The sequence below is a fragment of the Larimichthys crocea genome, chromosome XII (assembly GCF_000972845.2).
Source record: "Larimichthys crocea isolate SSNF chromosome XII, L_crocea_2.0, whole genome shotgun sequence".
NCBI lineage: Eukaryota > Metazoa > Chordata > Actinopteri > Sciaenidae > Larimichthys > Larimichthys crocea.
This window is the reverse complement of record NC_040022.1, coordinates 30904008-30921965: the sequence shown is the minus strand read 5'-3', so window position 1 is coordinate 30921965 and position 17958 is coordinate 30904008. Positions and strand designations below refer to the sequence as shown.

At 44.4% G+C, this 17958-nt stretch overlaps 1 protein-coding gene and 1 long non-coding RNA gene across 6 annotated transcripts in view; one reads left to right on the top strand and one right to left on the bottom strand.

The window, feature by feature from the left end:
- Positions 1-17958, top strand: part of LOC113747018 (uncharacterized) — a 155106-nt gene that overhangs the window by 10568 nt on the left and 126580 nt on the right. For 3 of the 5 annotated variants that reach the window (XR_003463292.1, XR_003463288.1, XR_003463290.1), the window contains exon 2: positions 11859-12034. This is a non-coding gene — a long non-coding RNA (uncharacterized LOC113747018). Of the gene's footprint in view, positions 1-11858; positions 12124-14510; positions 16396-17958 lie in introns of those variants that run through there. The other 2 variants (XR_003463291.1, XR_003463289.1) reach the window with 2 other exon arrangements.
- grin2ca (glutamate receptor, ionotropic, N-methyl D-aspartate 2Ca) overlaps positions 1-17958 on the bottom strand; it is a 67655-nt gene that overhangs the window by 7696 nt on the left and 42001 nt on the right. Inside the window, exons 4-8 of the mRNA XM_019261528.2 lie at positions 16402-16516; positions 11889-12100; positions 2895-3063; positions 1097-1250; positions 684-809 (exon numbers count right to left, since the gene is read on the bottom strand). Coding sequence (XP_019117073.2) covers positions 684-809; positions 1097-1250; positions 2895-3063; positions 11889-12100; positions 16402-16516 — 776 coding nt within the window. The remainder of the gene's footprint in view (positions 1-683; positions 810-1096; positions 1251-2894; positions 3064-11888; positions 12101-16401; positions 16517-17958) is intronic.

Genomic DNA, 17958 nt, shown 5'->3' with positions numbered 1-17958 from the left:
AGATCCAGAGGCAGGTGACCTGTGTTATTGGTGTAGTATTTCAACACAAACTGTAAACTGTCAGTGTAACCATTACGATGAAGAAATATGACATCCTTAACCTGAAATCAAATGTCAGCTGTCAGCAGACAGACTTATGTAACACAATAACACAACAATAGTGTCTGGTAGTCAGAAGGATACTTGGATCAGGTGAAACTCAATTATACGTCTAAACGTATAGCACCGGTTTGACCTTGCTATTAATTTCTTTTAATCCCATCACATATGGGACAGATCCTAAAATAAATACAACATCAGAAGCCGAGGCACGGCGCGAGCGTGGCCCCTTTGGCCTTTCTTCACCCATTATAAGATAATTTATAGACCATATGGCTCAGAGATGAAACTGCAGTATCTCAATTTTCCAGGCATTGATCCAATATGTGGCCACTGTAAATAGGCTTGGCTTTCACATGTTCCCTGAAGCCCCTCGAGGACCTGAAGACTTCTGTTTGTCGCCTGTCTGTGGAAATTCAGGGATGCCGATGTTAAAATGAATTTATTCAACTACTTAACTTAAAAGTAGAGATATTATTTTCACATTTTTTTGCAGAATTCATCTTTAAAACGTGGCATGTTTAGATTGTTTAAAGATGTAAATTTAGGGCTGACTCTGAGTCAGGCACGGAGGCTGGACTCACCTTTTGCAGTCACCAGGCTCCGGTTGTACCCGACTGGACTGCAGTATTCAAAGACAAAGACTGTGATAGCCACAACAGTCAGACACATGACGAACATCATCACCCAGACTGCAGGACTGTAGGGCTCTGCAGGGACAGAGGACACAGGGGGGACAGTCAGTCAGTCAGTGAGGAAGATCTCACTGAGACACTCAAGATTCAGACTTCGTCTGTTGGTCGTCATGAAGAAAACTGGGCAAACATGATGGACATATAATAATAAACAGCAAAAGGCATTTTGCTTTGGATCAAAACCCCCCGGCTGGAAAAGTGTCATTGTAGGTACAGGGTATGTGATGTACTGGTCCACCACAGTGCTGCATTGACATCTAAGTCAGGCCATACGTCCTCATTACTTCACAGGAGTTTCTCACCTAAAAAGGCTGACGGTGAGACAGTCCCGTTACTTCTGGCCACCATCACACTGATCCCCGTCTCCACAAACGGCACCGAGAAGTCAATAATCTCAGAGCGCTCTTCGTTGATGGTCAGCGAGCCGATGGCCATGTCCGCCCGCTTGTAGAACACCTGTGGTGGGAGGAAAGTCGATAGTTTGTCTGCTGCTGTCATAAATCGGACCCTGTGTAGCGCTGTCCCGACATTATACTGGACGTCCACGGCCAACCTTTGAGATAAATCTCTAAGGTGAAGCCACCGTCCCTGAGGGTGAAGTACTGTCTGATGCTTCAGCCTCCACCCAGCAGCCAGACGGACACTCCTGAACAGCCTGTCCTGATGTTATCTTTCACCAGTGCATTGTAAAGCACGATCCAGCATCTAATCCATCTCTAATCCACCAGAAGGTACTGCAGAATACAGCATGAAGGCCTGTTACGTTACATAAGGCGTCTGCTGCCTGAATATTACCAGCAGGAAGTGGAACTAATCGCCAAAGGCTAAAGGTGACGGGGGCTCCGGATGAAGAGGAAGCGATGCTGATCTCGCTGATGTTCGAGTCCCACTGCGACTGTTTTTCCAGCCTTTGCTGCCACTCCGCACCGCTGTTTATCATACTGATGGGGAGCTGGTAGATTTACAGTCCAGACACTCCGCCTCATGCAAGCCATTAGCTCTCCTATGGAGGGGGGACGCCTCATTGAGCACAATAGCTTTTGTGTTTTTGAGAAAAAAAAGGCCAAATAATGCGTCGTCCAATTCGTCAACAGGAGCCGGCCAGAGGAATCTGACTGTGGAGATTATTCACAAGGACACCTACTCCTCCTCTTTGGACAACAGTCCCTCCCTCATCCACCACTGTGACCTTGGTACACGCACATGTAATCATTAATCCTGACTTCAGATTGATTTTATTTTATTTTTTTAACTCAGAATCAAAGAAAATGATCCAAACTTTGATTTAAAATAATGTTATACCACATAAAAATATCTTTTAAAGGATTTTTAGCATCTACTTTATTTGACTTTACATGTGCTGAATATTTTGAGTTTTCTGCTGTTGCTACTTTACACTGACGTGTTTTGGGTCCATGATGGGCTCAGTGATGAAGTCTATTCCTCCTTCCTAAATACTGTAACAGCATAGCCTCTGTGATAACCAGGTTCAAATCTATAAGGAGTTTAAAGACGTAGATGTTTGTAAAGCAAGAACGATGCTATCCAACTGCATAATTAAAAAAAGTCTGATCTTGTTTTTCAACCCATTCGAAGGACAAAAAGTCAGGAGAACTCAACTTCAGACAGATTCTGACATTTCCTTTTTAAAAATTTAAACTTCTCTTCTCTTGCAAGCTGCCTAACTGCAATACTAAACACCTGAAGCAAACATACAACCTGTTTCTACGAGAAGCTGCGAATCATTCAAGAAACATCCTTTAGAAACTCAAATTTCAGGAATTATTTTAACAAATAAGAAATATTTTCCTCCATTTGTTAATTATAGTTAGATATATGACTACAAACAACACTTAATCTGATCATATATGCTATTTTCTATTGCTCTTACTTTCTTATTTGTCATCGTGCTGTTGCAACAACGACAAACATTTCTGGGGCTCATTGAAGGTTCATCTCATCTCATCTCTCTGAGTTCATATTCTGTGTTGGACCTGAAGATCTACCTTCTGATTTCAGTCTAATTGAAGCCAAATTTATGTTAACAGTAAATATTTCACTCCTGGCTCAGAGGCAGCTCACAGAGAATCAACCTCTTACCTCTCCGATCATCCCGTTCCAAATTCCTCGGACCAACTTGCCGTGCTTGCCGTTGGTGACCAGGTAGAGGTCGTAGGAAAACTTTATGGTGCGGGATAACTTCTTCAGGATGTCGATGCAGAAGCCTTTACAGCACAGCTTAGTGTACGGCTCAGTGTGACCCACGATGCTGAAAGACAGGAAGAGACAAACACAGGTTTTTATTTGAGCCCAGTGTCTGAGAACTGCTTCAGGCTGCTCATCGTTATGGATGATGCTATTAAACTCTCATTATCTGTTATCAATTGAAGGGAAAGACCAATTATTATAGCCAATAAATGATTTGATTACCACTATAATCAGCCTCAAATGTGAAACATCGACCAATATTTAGACGTGTTGATCTCTGCAGAAAGGACAAAGAATAACCTTCAGTTTCTTTTTATTTCTGTCTTACCTCACACCGTTATTTTACACGAGCCTACTATAAACCACAGAAAAGGAAGATTTCAAATGTCGAAACACGAGCAGCCGCTCACTTTTTCTTTAGTTTTTTCTGGTGACACCTCAAATACCGACTGACTCAGAAGTAAACCTAAATCAGGTGATGGTGCTGATGGAGGTGAGGAGAGGATCAGCCATCTCCTTAACATCGAGGCTTGGGCTCTGACGTCAGTAAAATGTGGAGGGGGGTTGGTGGTGGTGGTGGTGGTGATGGAGGGGGTGTTTGCAGGAAGCAGAGTTGGAGCTACTCGGCAGGCTCGCACATTATGTCACGGCCCTGACAGATGGACGGACAGCTGGGCGGACCAAAACAAATCCGACACAAATGAATCACAAACAAACAATGGCAGACAGGAGAGGAACTCATCGCCGTGTCATCTCATCTGAATTATGGAAACTCGGTCAGCCATCGAAAAGCCTTCAGACGTTACCTGAAGAGTCTGACATGACATCAACAAATGAAACGCTCAGTCTGACCTGGAGTTTACGTACACTTTGTTTAAGTAGCGGCTCATTCGACTAAGGTTGAGCAACAACATTGTGACAATGTTTACTGGGGTTGATGCAAACTAAATGCTTCATGGTCATATTTATGTATATTCTTATGTTTATTCATTTCATCCTCAATCTATCTGCCAAATGTTTTCTTGATTAATCAGTTTCCAAGAATCAAACGTGTATTATATGAAATGTAATGAATCTACGTGGACACTACGGTCCACCAGACTCCATTGACACCAATTTTTTGCAGATAATCGTAAAACACACTTCAAATGGGAAAGAAAGAAAATAAAACCGTCTTTGTTTGTTCGTCTTTCAACAAACACCGATGTTGCTTTGGTTGAAATAAACCCTGAAATCACAGTTAACGGTAATGTAGCTAATCCTTTTGTACAAATGCGCCTGTCAAATATAAAAATGCTCGTTCTTGCCAAAGTGTTTTTAATGTTTTAAGTCTCGCATACATAGATGTATCAAACCTTCAACATATTCAGCTGACAATAATACAAAAGAGGAAGACAGAAAATCGAATGTTTGAAATTGGTGCCATCTGAAATCTGCAAGCTGAGTAATTAAGTCAGCTGATTGATCGTTAGTAATACAGGTCAGTTGTTACTAAGTATTGTTGCTGATTCGTAAGATTAAAACTACTTTACCCATAACCCTCTGGCACACCATCAGCTTCACAGATGAGGATAAATATTCATCGAGCTCTCAGACATAACTGCTCGTCAGCAGCCTCGTGTCTTTTGTGCCACGACAGTCGAGCACACTTTAAAAATCCAGACTCAGCACGGCGTTTAAAATGAAGCGTAAAGGCCTGTTCCCCGAGCCATCGTCTCATGTTTTATTGTGATTTATCTACTGCTACAAGTCTGTATTGCTTTTAAAATGCTACACACTGCACCTTTTTATGTATTTAACTTCCGACTCACTTCCTCTGTCCTTCCCTGCCCTCACCGCTTTCCCTTTCTCCTCCAAAGACCAAACAGTTTGACCCAGACTTGGCTTTACGGAATGTTAAACCCTTTTAATGAGGACCTAACGCCTGTGTAATGCCGACCACATGCCAACAAGGAGAGCCACGGCGTGCCTGCTTACATACAAACGGACAGTCTGAGGCTCAGCATAGCAAACAAAGAGGCTGACGTAATGAGCAGGATGACGTGCGTCAGGAGGAAACAGTCAAGTGTAAAACATCCTGATTTATGCAGAAAATCTGAATAATGAGGTTTGGAGAAAAATGAGGACACACAAAACAAACTCTTTGGAAACTATTTGGTCTCCCTTCGCCCTCGAAATTATTAATCATCGTCATACTTTGTCGCTGTGACTTGGCAGAGACGTGGCAGACTACAAGTTGGATGCTGACCAATCGTAGCTTGCCGGTAAGGTGCCAGGGAACAACTTCCCTGTTCCACCTGACGGCGCCGTCAACATCTTGTTTAACAACAGCACGTTTCCAGCTGTGCGCGTTGGCTGACGTCACCGAGAAGAAAAGGGTCTGACGCGCTCGTCAAGAAGACTTAATGTTCCATTAAAGGGAAATTGAAGCATTATAGTCAAAGATTTTGGCTCTTTGTGATGATTTGTTGGAGGTCTGCAGTGATCTATGTCAGAATTAGAAGTTAAAAGTTTTTTGTGTGTGACGAAGTACAAACTTGGTGTAAAGATCTGAACCTAAATGACTTTAGAAGAAGTTAGAATCTGCAGTGGTGGCAGGTTGCCAGAGCCGGTGGGGTTTGAAACATTGACTAGAACGGTGGATATCGGGGGTAAGTCCCTCGACCTCTACCACAGTGTTTGCTAACAGATTGGTCTCAAACCCAACTGGGTGACAGAGCAGCTAGCAGAGATCTCTGGCTGTGAGCTTTTTCTTATTGTAGTACAGTGGTCCCTCGTTTATCGCGGGGGATACGTTCTAAAAATAACACGCAATAAACGAAATCCGCGAAGTAAGTTTTACAATTATTATACATGTTTTAAAGCCGTAAAAAAAGCATGCAAAATTACACTAAAAAAATCCACGAAACAGCGAGTCCGCGAAAAGTGAATCGCGTTATAGCGACTGTACAGCGTTAGGGATGGGAATTAAGATTTTTACGATTCCGATTCCATTATCGATTCTGCTTAACATTTCGATTCTTTATCGATTCTCATTTGGGAAAAAAAGGAGAACAAACAGTTTGATCAGCATCATCTAGAGGAGGTAGTGAACTGGAGCGAGTACTAGTACAGCTGCCAGACTCTCTCTCTCGTCATGGTCATCTTCTAAATGTAATGCAGAAGGCATTCGTTTAATGTTAACTGTTATATCATGTTTTACAAAGCAGCACATGGCGCTAACATGGTAGGCAGTGTGTTATTTACCTTCTGTAGTAACCACAGAGGTGTTCATAGCCTGGCTGCTGCTGCTGCTGCTAGGTTGAGATTCATCTCCAGTCCGAAGCGTGTCAAAAACACGACATTCATTTAAAAATATTGCATGTTGTGTGCGCAAATGTTTCTGCATGTTGGTCGTGTTCCCTCCCGACGCTGTTATCTCCACTTTGCAATGATTGCAAGTCGCCCTGTTGCCGTCTGTTTTGGTAAAATGCAGCCAAACTTTGGAGCGTTTGAACCGAGTGGGTGACATTGTTTACTACTGATTGCACTGCACGTGCCAAACTTGCGTAAGTTACGTGGCGTAATTTGTCGTGCTTGCTGGAATCGAGCGTGCGTAACTTCTTGCGGAAGTTACGTGACGTAATTCGTGCTTTCTGGAATCGATAAGAGAATCGTTAGATAAACTGCCAAACGATTCCATGGAATTGAAACACACGGAACCGGTTCTCAACAAGAACCGGTTCTCGATTCCCATCCCTATACAGCGTAGAGCTCATACTACTGCAAAACTGAAGAGTGGCGTCACAATTTAAATTTGACCTGGCTGCCTTTCTGGATGACCGCCCACCAAGCTTCACTCAGCTGTTGACATTGTGAGCTCTAAAAGTGTCTGACTGTCCTTGATGTCAGCTTGGCAGGACTGACGGTCCATTTTGTATTTTCCACACAGAGGTTACGGTTCACCATTAAACGTCTCTATGCTCTCAGAGAAACAGACACACCTCTACAGAGCATGAGGTGGGCAGCGTGAGGTGATGCGGCAGCGAACTAGTGAGCCGTGCAGGCGCGATGCAGGGAGCACTAATGACACGTCACCCCTAACCTCCCCCGGACCTTCAGTCTTAATGGACTCTGCGCCCACGCACGTCAGAACCAGGAGGCAATGAGACGAACAGGTGAGGCAGGCAGAGCCGAGTCACAACAAACGCAAAGAAATGAAGACTTTAGAGGAAAACAAGGCCGCCACAGCAGACCACGAGTAAACACAGCGGCCCCAACATCCCCCGGCTCACCAGATGCTGAGCTTCACGGCCGGGCTTTAAGTCGGATGCTGATGGCAACAGTATGTAGCACTGTGTGTGTGTGTGAGTGGAAACGTTCACCTCGTAAACTGTAAAGCTGCGCCAGATGATTCTTTTCATGTAAAACTTGTTAGTTTAAATAAATCAGATTACAGGCTGCAGACTGGAGCTCTCACATCATTCCCTCAGCTGAAGTGTACCAAATAAAGACAGAAAGAAGTTTATTCTGACTTCAAACTAAACTGTGCTGAAGAAACTTGCAGCATCACAGGTGGGTGTAGCCAGGTGTGGTTGACCTTCACCGGTCTGATGTGGTGTTTGGTGCTCGTACACTGCAGTGTAGCTGAATCTGAGCTGAGATGTTGTCACAGTATTCGGTATTCGTCTCGGCCACCACCTCGAGGTGTAGCTTTTTTGTTTTCTACCTCTAGATCGCTGGACTGGTGTCAGTGCTGAACTAGAACTAAACATCTACTTAAAACAGCTCTGTGAATTTCACTGTAAGACACTGAGATAATCTGCGTCTGCTGGGTGAATTCATGAATACATTTCTGAGAATACTGCAGTATTTGCTGACATCACGTCACCAATGTGTGAAGTTGCTCAGTTGCTAGTTTTGTGTTGCCGTGTACTCGTTCCCGCTCTGAGGCTCGGGGGAGCTCATCTAGCCTCTGCTTTAATTAAATCAACTTATGATCCAACTCCTATTGAACGCAGCTAATGTATGATGACATTATCATCCCAGGTCAATACCAGCCTTCACCAGGGCATTACCGCTGAATTCATCTCCTCCTGTGTGTGTGTGTGTGTGTGTGTGTTCTCCTCTCGGTGGAGAAACATGGAGCTCGTGCTGTAGCTGCTTCATGCTGCTTCAGCCGGGCACGAGTGGCTGTTTGTCACGCCTCTCTGAGGACGGATGAGGGAGCCGCACAGATGGTGCACGGGGCAGGCTGATTGTATGAGATGGAAGCAGGTTGAGGCATTAAAAAGGGGAACCTGCATGAACAATGACATTTAGGAGGCACTGATGTGGGTCTGCAGCGTGTGGGCATGTTGAGATCCAGATAAAGAAAGGTGACCCGCGTCAGGGAGGAGTTTTAAACAGACGGCGAATGATAACAGAAGGAAATCAGTACTGATGCACACTGTCCACCAGAGAGCACTGACAAGTAGTCTAATCCTTTAATGACACAATTAAAGGGATGAAAAATATTAGATTAGAAAACTCTGTAGTTTAAAAAACGCCTCAGTCAGTATTGAAATAATCGACATCGATCGAGTTTAGGGCGCCTATCGAGGAAAAACTGTGACAGCTGCTTTGCTCAGTTTTATATCATTGTAAATTACTTATTTTTGGGTTTTGAACTGTTGAGACTAGGGATGGGCACGATTGATCGATAATTGTGTCGATCACGTTCATTTTTCTTATCGCTCAAACGTTGGTATTAAATAAAAGGTTCTGTATAGTGTGAGTCTTGAAGCAATGCAATGAGTTTCAGTGTGTGGCAGCGATGAAACATTTTACCAACCGGGGGCGATATTTGACTTAGAAACTGTGTATTCAGCTACCTGCGAGTTTCCGTTAGATTTCCAAATTAATCATGAAGAGGTCACGGCGAGTGTGGCGTGGGACCATTTTGTTCACTGCAAACACTGCGAAGCCGTGTATAAGTACAACACGTCCACGACTCCAATGATGTACCACTTGAACATCCGACCCTGGTTAACGTCAGTGCACCCCAGGCTGGCCAAGTTAACGCGGAGGGTACCTGTGCATCCCTAAACGTCAGTCCCCTCAGAGCAGGTGTGTTCAGCTGCTGGACTGACGGTCACCAGGCTCGCTCGCGTCCGACCCCAGAGCACGTTAACATGTTTATCTTTCTCAACAAAAATCAGTAGGCTGGTCCATCACCAATGTAGCCTGTATGGGAGTTACTAGTTAGTTTTCATGAGGCTTTGTTAAGTAATTAATTGTTACTAATCTCTCCCTTGCTTTCCCCCGTCTTTCTCGATTTTGTCGTCTTTGATTAAGTTATTGTTATATGATGCTGCACCGCATATGTTTAAGTTTAACCATTGACGTCGGGCTTAACTGCCATAAAAGTTGGAACGTTCTTCTTGTAATAAAGATTTATCAGAGGAAAAAACATTGATTTGTATTTTAAACAAAAAATATAATGATATCGATAATTGATCGTAAATTTTCCTGATGATCGATCAAAGAAATATATTCGAATGCCCATCCAGAGTTGAGACGCCTTACAGCACCGATGGCGCAGCCTTCGGGAGCAATATGGGATTCAGTATGTTTCCCAAGAGGAGCCGGGGATCGAACTGCCTCATCTGATAGTGGGACGCTCTGCTGTTGTGTTTCCCTTTGTCTGTCTTGTGTCAGTTTGCACGCGGTGCTTTATTTGAAAATTGATTGGATTCTCTATAATTTGGCTCTTTGATATGTGATCAGCTCCGGTGGCTGCAATCGACATTTCACAGGCTAAACAAATAATCACAGACATTTAGTGCGGAGCGTCTATTGTCCGTTCATGGGATGATGTTCCTCCTTTAGTGGAAGAGCTGATTGCTTCATTGAATTTCTCATCGACTTCTTATCGGCCTCTGTCTTTGATTTTCTTCGTTTAGTCCATGGAAATGCTCCACTGTACGATAAGGGGAGTGATAAAGCGCCGCGCGCTTCCGAACTACTGCAGGGACACTGAAGGGACGTGATCTTCATCTTTCGTCCACCTCATCTCGTTAAAGCTATTGTCAGTAATGGGTAATGGCCGGCGCTGCTCTCCCCCACTAATGAACACCAATATCAGTCTCTGGGTGTCGAGGATTGATGACATGGCCTAATCGTCCCATCTAATTGATACCCCGGCATGCAGCACATATATTTCTCTGATAGGCTGATCCCTGGGATATTGCACTCTGGCCAAGCAGACTAATGAGTATCTCACCTCAGTGAGTGATAAGACGCCTGCCCGGGCTAATGGCAGGGGAAGAGCCTCTTAATCTCACACCTAATGGCACTCTCAAGTTAGATGCATAATCAATTAAGCTGGGCATGTTAACATGTGAGAGCTCGTGTGGGACTGGACAGTGATATAAAGTGGGTTTGCATCACGTGACTTAAGATGGATGAAGTAAAAGTGGAGCACTCTGACCTTTAACCTCTCAAACCAGGTTGAGCCGGATACAACCCGACGTCACGCTGCAGCCGCCAATCAGATGCTCGAACCTCCACAGCTCTAAACTCTGATACTCGACCTGTTGTGTTCTGACTTTATTTCATGAAGCAGCTTCTAAATCTGAGTCTGAGACACAAAGACGTTTGTGTCTGTCTCTCGATGAAGCCGGTTACTCAGTGACAGAGCCGTCCCATAGGCTGTGCGAACTGTGCAACCGCACAGGGCCTCGCGCCACTAGGGGGCCTCGCGCCTTCAATCGTGCTGTGTGTTTTATCTTTTATTTTTACATTTATTTTTAATTATTTAATTTATTTGTTTAAAAAAATACATTAGTTATGTATGATCTTGTACCAATGTCATTAAGTAATGCGTCCTCACTGAAGACGGGAGATGAGGAAAGTTAAAGTGGGGGACAGTGAACAACGGCAAGAGAACACGACCGATTTTGCAAGCACTAATCGGGCTCTGAGAAAAGGAAAAAAATTAAAAAGAAGGAAGAATTTCACAATTCACTGCGGGGATCGCTGGATAAATTTGTCAGCACGAGATGCGGTGGCAACAACTAGCATCTCCATCACGCACACCGACACTGTGGCATCGGGCGAGCGAAGCTGTTCAAAGCTAAAATTAATTCAAAACTATTTGCGCACCTCCATGTCACAGGAGAGACTGTGCGGGCCTGCCCTGCTATCCACTGAAAAGGACATTGCAACTGGATTATAGAGAATTTATTGCTGAGTTTGAGGCCAAGAAGGCAAAGAAAGTGACTCTGAAGGGATTAGTTTCTGCGCAATTTACGCATGGTGATTCTATCTTAATTGTTCGGGTTAGTGTTGTAAATAAGTTAAATAATAAGTAAAATAAGTTGTCTATAGTTGTAATTAATGAATGTATATAATTAATGAAAAGTAATCTGCTTGTTTAAAATGTCAAGATGCCAAAAATAAAGTGACTGAACTGACTTGACGTACTGTCACCACTCGTTGCACAGATGTTTTTTTCCCCTTGAAATAAATAGCAAAAAGTCATAGCTGAGACTATGTGCATGATTATGCTGTGTTATTCTACTTGATAAACCGTACTGCAGCGAGATTATGCGTGCAATAGAACTAGAATAGCTGCGTCCGTGTGACTGTTATTCATGCGCAATTACGCATGTCAAAGAGCAGGGCCTCGCATTTCAAGTTCGCACAGGGCCTCGCACCCCCCCTGCGACGGCCCTGCTCAGTGAAATAAAAAGTTCTGTCCTGATTATACACACACCTGAAAGACGATCCATCTGTCTCCAAAGATTAGAGATGTTTCACTCAGCTTCTCATGTTTTATCTTTAGCTGATTAACACAAACTCTCTGTGTGCTGTTGTGTCTGTGCACTCTTGAAGTTGGAGTAACGAGCTGGCTGCATCACTTACGCCTCCGTCTTGTTGGACTGTCGTCGGCAGGGCACGGTGTTGCTGACACAAGTACCAGTCACCGGGTCCACCGCCTCCACGATGACAAAGGGCCTCTCCTCCAGCGTGGCCACCGTCAGATGCCTGTAATCAGACACCGGCTCCAGGTAGGAGCCGTACCGCGGCCACACGGGGTATCTCATTTGCAGGATGCCCATCTCGTAGTTCCCCACCTGAAGCAGTCAAGAGAGTAGAGGTGAGTCAACGCGAGGCAGTGAAAAATCTCTGCACCAAACTCCAGATGGTGACTGTATGACGCAGGTGTGTTACAGCAGCTCCCATCATGAGCGGGACTCACAGGTAAACAGCAGAGGATGCTGCAAACCTCTTTAAACTCTTAAAACAGTGTGTCTGTGTTGATGTGTGGAGCTGCTGTAGTTTGTACTCACTGTGGAGTAAATAGATTTTTGGGTGACTGGGGATGCAGAGAGTGCAATTATACATCTAACGCAACGAAAGCAATTCCACCCTCTGCCATATTACCAGTTAGCTAATTTTAATTGGATGTTGTGGGGAAATGAGCATTCAAGCAAGCCGAATATATAATCAAGATCTGAAATGAAACATTTCAAGCTCACTTATTTGAAGAAGCCGTGACCTGTTTAGCACAAATTCGGCCCCTTGTGTAAATCAGGCCGAGAAGCGAAGGAACGAACGTCGCAGAGGACCAGTCGGACCAATCGGACCAATCGGACCCCAATTACACATCCCACTGATTGTTAACTTTGTGCTGAATCAGACGGGGCTGTTAAACGCTGCTTTGGCCGCCGTAATTAAACGAATGAATTACAAACAGATTTTTTACATTTGTAAGCAGATTTTAACGAGAAGCAGCTGCAGATGATCGCGCGTCTGTTTTCATGTGCACAGGGTTGAAACATTTCTATCACATGCGTTGGAACTAGTAAGGATGAAATGATATTTGTAAGTTAAGGAGTTCACCAAGTGTTTTGAGATTTCAGAATTCAAGACCACATAAGATTCGTGAAAGATTCAAGTCCAGTGTTTCCATCACATACGTCGATGCCACGGCTTCATGAAGTTAAAAACTGAAGTTACCACTCAAACCGTCGGTCGTCCGCTTTTTCTTTCTTTTTCTTTCTGCAACTCGAACAGCAGTGCAAGAGAGAGTACGGCGTTTTCCTCCGCAGACAGAGCGACAAACAGGGCAGAGCGTAGCCAGCCGGGCCGTCGGGAGAACTCCCCGTGTGCCGGTCGCTCTGTAAGCTGCTTGAAATCTGCAGGAAGTCGAGAGTCACAGAGATGCGTCGCCGGCTCTTTGATTATACACCAGCCCACATCCTGCTCCTCAAGGCCCTCGATACCAAACACTGATGCAATGATACGACACACAGATATGGGATTTTTCATGTTATTCTGGTCTCATTCAGCCACGAGAGATCCGACACTGATGTTGGGTGATCAGGTCTGGATTGTAGTTGACACTCCACTCTGTCCTGTTCAGGCATTGATAGTCTAAAGCAGCCCAAGGACCCCTTGGTGTGTCACATTTTAAGCCTATAATAACATTTATATTTTCTATATCGACCTTTTACACCAACTTTAAACAGATGTATCCATTCTGCTTCACTTCGTCAGGGTTAAGACTTTTTCCCCTCTCCGTTATCTGCTGGTCATGTTATGTTAGTATTATATCATTTTTGTTATATTTTTTATTCTGGTGAAAATCGTGGACCCCCTGCAGTACCTCTGCGGACTCCCTAGAGGTCACGGACCCCCAGTTGAAGACCCCTGGTCTGAAGAATGGACGGTGTACGTGTGACATCCGTTGTGAAGCTCGGCGCGGTCGCTCTGGCTTCATTTCTAATTCCAGCCTAAAGTGCATGGTATACTAAGTGACTGAACTCTTTCCTGTTACTGGAGACGCAGTGAATCTGTAGAATAAATATATTTTCCTCCTTCATAAATCGATGAGGCCGTATCAGCTCTGTCACTCCAGCACAATAATCTCTAGTGTTGACAGGAAGCAGCCGTGTGTCACGGTTACCGGGCAGAAATAAGACAGCTTCATCTTCCTTATCTTCTTCCCTGCAGATGAATCAGTGACACTTATAATTTACTCTTGATAGCGAGCTGTTTGGTCCAAATGTGAGACATTTAAACGCTGTTCTGTCGGCTTCACAAACACTCTGCTGCCGTGCTGTAAGTGTCATTAACTTCGCGTGTCAGTCAGGACAAAGTGTTTTTACATAATCTCTGCTGTTCTAAGCAGGACGAGGGACAATCCTGTCTGCACAGAGCGTCGCACTGAACTGGAAAAAAAAACAAAGCGGGTGGAAAAAAGTGCAAATATCAGAACTCTGTGTTATTCCTCTGTCCTGCCAGTCGTATCGATCAGTCCTGCTGTTTACCTTCGCTCCAATCGGGGCCATCAGAATTTCAGATTTCAGGAAAATGTACCGAGATGAAAAACATTACGTCCCCGAGGCTTCTGACGCTGAAGATCTTCATCATTAAGACGTGGTGTCATGACAGGAGGACTGTCAGCCTCAGAGCAGAGTTCATATTTACAAGAAACCCTTTGTTTCGAGACTGTAATTTCAGGGTTTGTGTGCGTCACAGATGTACAGCGAGGAGAAGAACGGCAGCTTTCCAGTCCCGTACATCACCCTGCCAGATAACGGCGATGACAGGAACACTTCCCGTCCTCCTCCGGGGCTTCTTCTCTCTGTCGCCACTCTCTTCTGTCACGCTCTCCATCCATCTTCCCCCCCGAGTTACCTCGACTTTCAGATCCGGGAGGAAGCCCGAGAACAGTGATTGGTAGGAAGCAGCAAATTACAGCAAGTCCATTTGATGAAGCTGAATGAATACAGAAGGTGAGGACTGAGGCTGGTGACAAGAAGAAGGCGATCAAACGGTGGAATCGATCTTGAGACGCAGACAGAAAGTTAAGCACAGGAGAGGGAATCACCTCAACCTGAAATCTTTCTGAAGGATCGACATCTGTGTTTTTTATTCAAAGGTCAGCACGAGACACACGAGTCCAGCTCTTCTCTGTCAGTGAAGTTTATCTTTCATGTGAAATAATTGAACACGACCAAAACCTGCTCAGAGAGGAAGCATTGTCACAGGGCGGTGACGTGTCCAATCCATGTTACTGTCACTGAATTCAATTTAAGTCTCTCGGTCTGTGCTCATTTCTTTAAAATGGATGAGACGGCGCCGCCAGCTTTTCCTATTTGTCTTTGACGGTGCAGAGGACGAGCATATTAAGATAGTTGCCTGATCTACGGGGAGCGGTGCAGGAGAGAACAATGCCCTTCACCGTGAACATCCAACACAGGAGAGGCAGAGAAAAGTGAAGAGCCGCAGCTGCTTCTGTCTGATAAAAACAGCTCGTTAGGAATAGAAAAGAAAAGAAACGGAGGAAGAAAGAGAAGCTGAAGGTGATCGTCCTGCTCCGACATTCATTTATTCATTTGATTGATTGATTGACGGTTACAACAGGTACAACGCAGACACTGCTGGTTTATCCTGCATCTCACAGTATGCAGGACAGTTGGCAGAAAAACATTTTCATCTCGTATGTTAGCTCATAATCTGCTCTTGCATATTATCTAAGGATTTTCTGTTTTACGTGTACGGTAAACTCCTTAATATCTTACGATTTTGGACAAAATTAGCAATTTGGAAGATCGTCAATTTGGATATTTCTCCAACTGACAGATGAAAATAAAGTTCAGCAGTAGCTCCAAACACAAAACAGCTGAATTTCAGATATTTGTTCACATCGTTGCCACGGAAATGACGAGAGATGTGTGTGGATAATTTTCTCATAATGAATGTGAGATCTCGAGGAAACAAAAAGATTTTAAATCATCCCGTCACCGCTCAGGGCTTCCATAGACATCCTCAGCTTCTTTGTTCAGCATGTTGGCGGCTGTCATGACACATTCTTAATGCTCGGTAATATAATATTTTGACAGACTTGTATTAAACTATCTTCCCTTCTGACAAACATCTTAATTTTGGAGCAGGCTGCTGTTTGTTTGCTCGTCTTACCGTCACAGCTTCCCATTAGCTCAGCGCCTCGATAACATATTGGAAATTAATAAAGAGTGGCACCCGAAAACATCAATATCACATAATTAGCTGTGCATCGCCTGCGGCTGTTTACTCTGAGCGTGATGTTTAACTAAACACCTTCTATTCAACCGGTGGAGGAAGTAAACTGCAGCGCGGTGTCCGCGTCACGTTCGTCCCCTGCTGGTAAATTAATGATTTAATCTCCAACCAAGTCAACGAGGCGGCAAAAGTGTGTGTGTGTGTTTTAGTATCTTCTGAAGAATTGGTGTGTGTGATTAGGAGATGATCCTCCATTAAGTGATTCAGCTCCGACTCCTTTAACTGGTCTGTACAAAGAGAGCAGTGATGTATGAAATCACTCTGCTGTTGGCGTGCACAGAGAGACGTCTGTGCATTCGGTGATGAAGCAAAGAAATAAATTCACCTTGTCCCACTGCCGCTCTCGGTCCAGGGTGATGATGATCATGGCTGGATTCACCAGGTAGCCGTTGCTGTTGAAGGAGAAGTCATTGTGTTCCCAGGTGACGTTCAACATGTGCCTGCAGAGAGACGGACACAGAGAGACGGACACAGAGAGACGGACACAGAGAGACAGACACAGAGAGACAAACACAGAGCGACAGACACAGAGAGACAGACACAGAGAGACAGACACAGAGAGACGGACACAGAGAGACAGACACAGAGAGACAGACACAGAGAGACAAACACAGAGAGACGAACACAGGGAGACAGACACAGAGACAAACACAGAGAGACAAACACAGAGACAAACACAGAGAGACAAACACAGAGACAAACACAGAGAGACGGACACAGAGAGACGGACACAGAGAGACGGACACAGAGAGACGGACACAGAGAGACAAACACAGAGAGACAGACATAGAGAGACAGACACAGAGAGACGGACACAGAGAGACGGACACAGAGAGACGGACACAGAGAGACAGATACAGAGAGACAAACACAGAGAGACGGACACAGAGAGACAGACACAGAGAGACAAACACAGAGAGACAAACACAGAGAGACGGACACAGAGAGACGGACACAGGGAGACAAACACAGAGAGACGGACACAGAGAGACGGACACAGAGAGACAAACACAGAGAGACAAACACAGAGAGACAGACACAGAGAGACGGACACAGGGAGACGGACACAGGGAGACGGACACAGAGAGACAAACACAGAGAGACAAACACAGAGAGACGGACACAGAGAGACAAACACAGAGAGACAGACACAGAGAGACAGACACAGAGAGACAAACACAGAGAGACAGACACAGAGAGACGGACACAGAGAGACAGAATCGTCAGAGACAGAGCAGCAGACAAAAACCTGAAGATGTTTCAACTGTTACATTATACAGATGAAAACTTCACAGCTGAAGCTGTCATACAGTAAACAGCTGAATTTGGACCTGTTGTTACGAGTGAGGATACTTTACTGTGAAATAAAACCCGTGATTCGTTTTACCTCCAGTGTTTCGTACATTTAATGGAAACGAGTGAGGTAAAATTAAAGGTTTGATCAGAGACCTGTGGTTGGAAACTGGAAAGTCAAAATGATGAGGTATGAAACCTGATCGACCCATATAGAGAGAATGTTTTATTTATATATTTTATATAAGTAAGTTCATCCCTTTGGTCCAGACTGAAGTATCAGCGGTTAGATGGATTGCTATTGACTCTTCCTTAGCGCCACCATAAGGCTGTCTACTTTATTACATATTTTGATTGATACATATCGGACGGTTTGCTCTGAAGAGATGAATTGTAGTCACTTTGTAACTTTGATATCTTACATGCTTTTTCAAGCTTTATTTGACAGATACAGATGAAGATTGACAGGAAAGTGAGGCGTGAGAGGGGGAATGAGGTCGGGCTCGAACCCTGGGCAGCGGCAGACTTTGATATCTTGACTTTGAATCATCAGGTCAAAGTTTTTCTTTGTGTTTGTTGACACGATAGG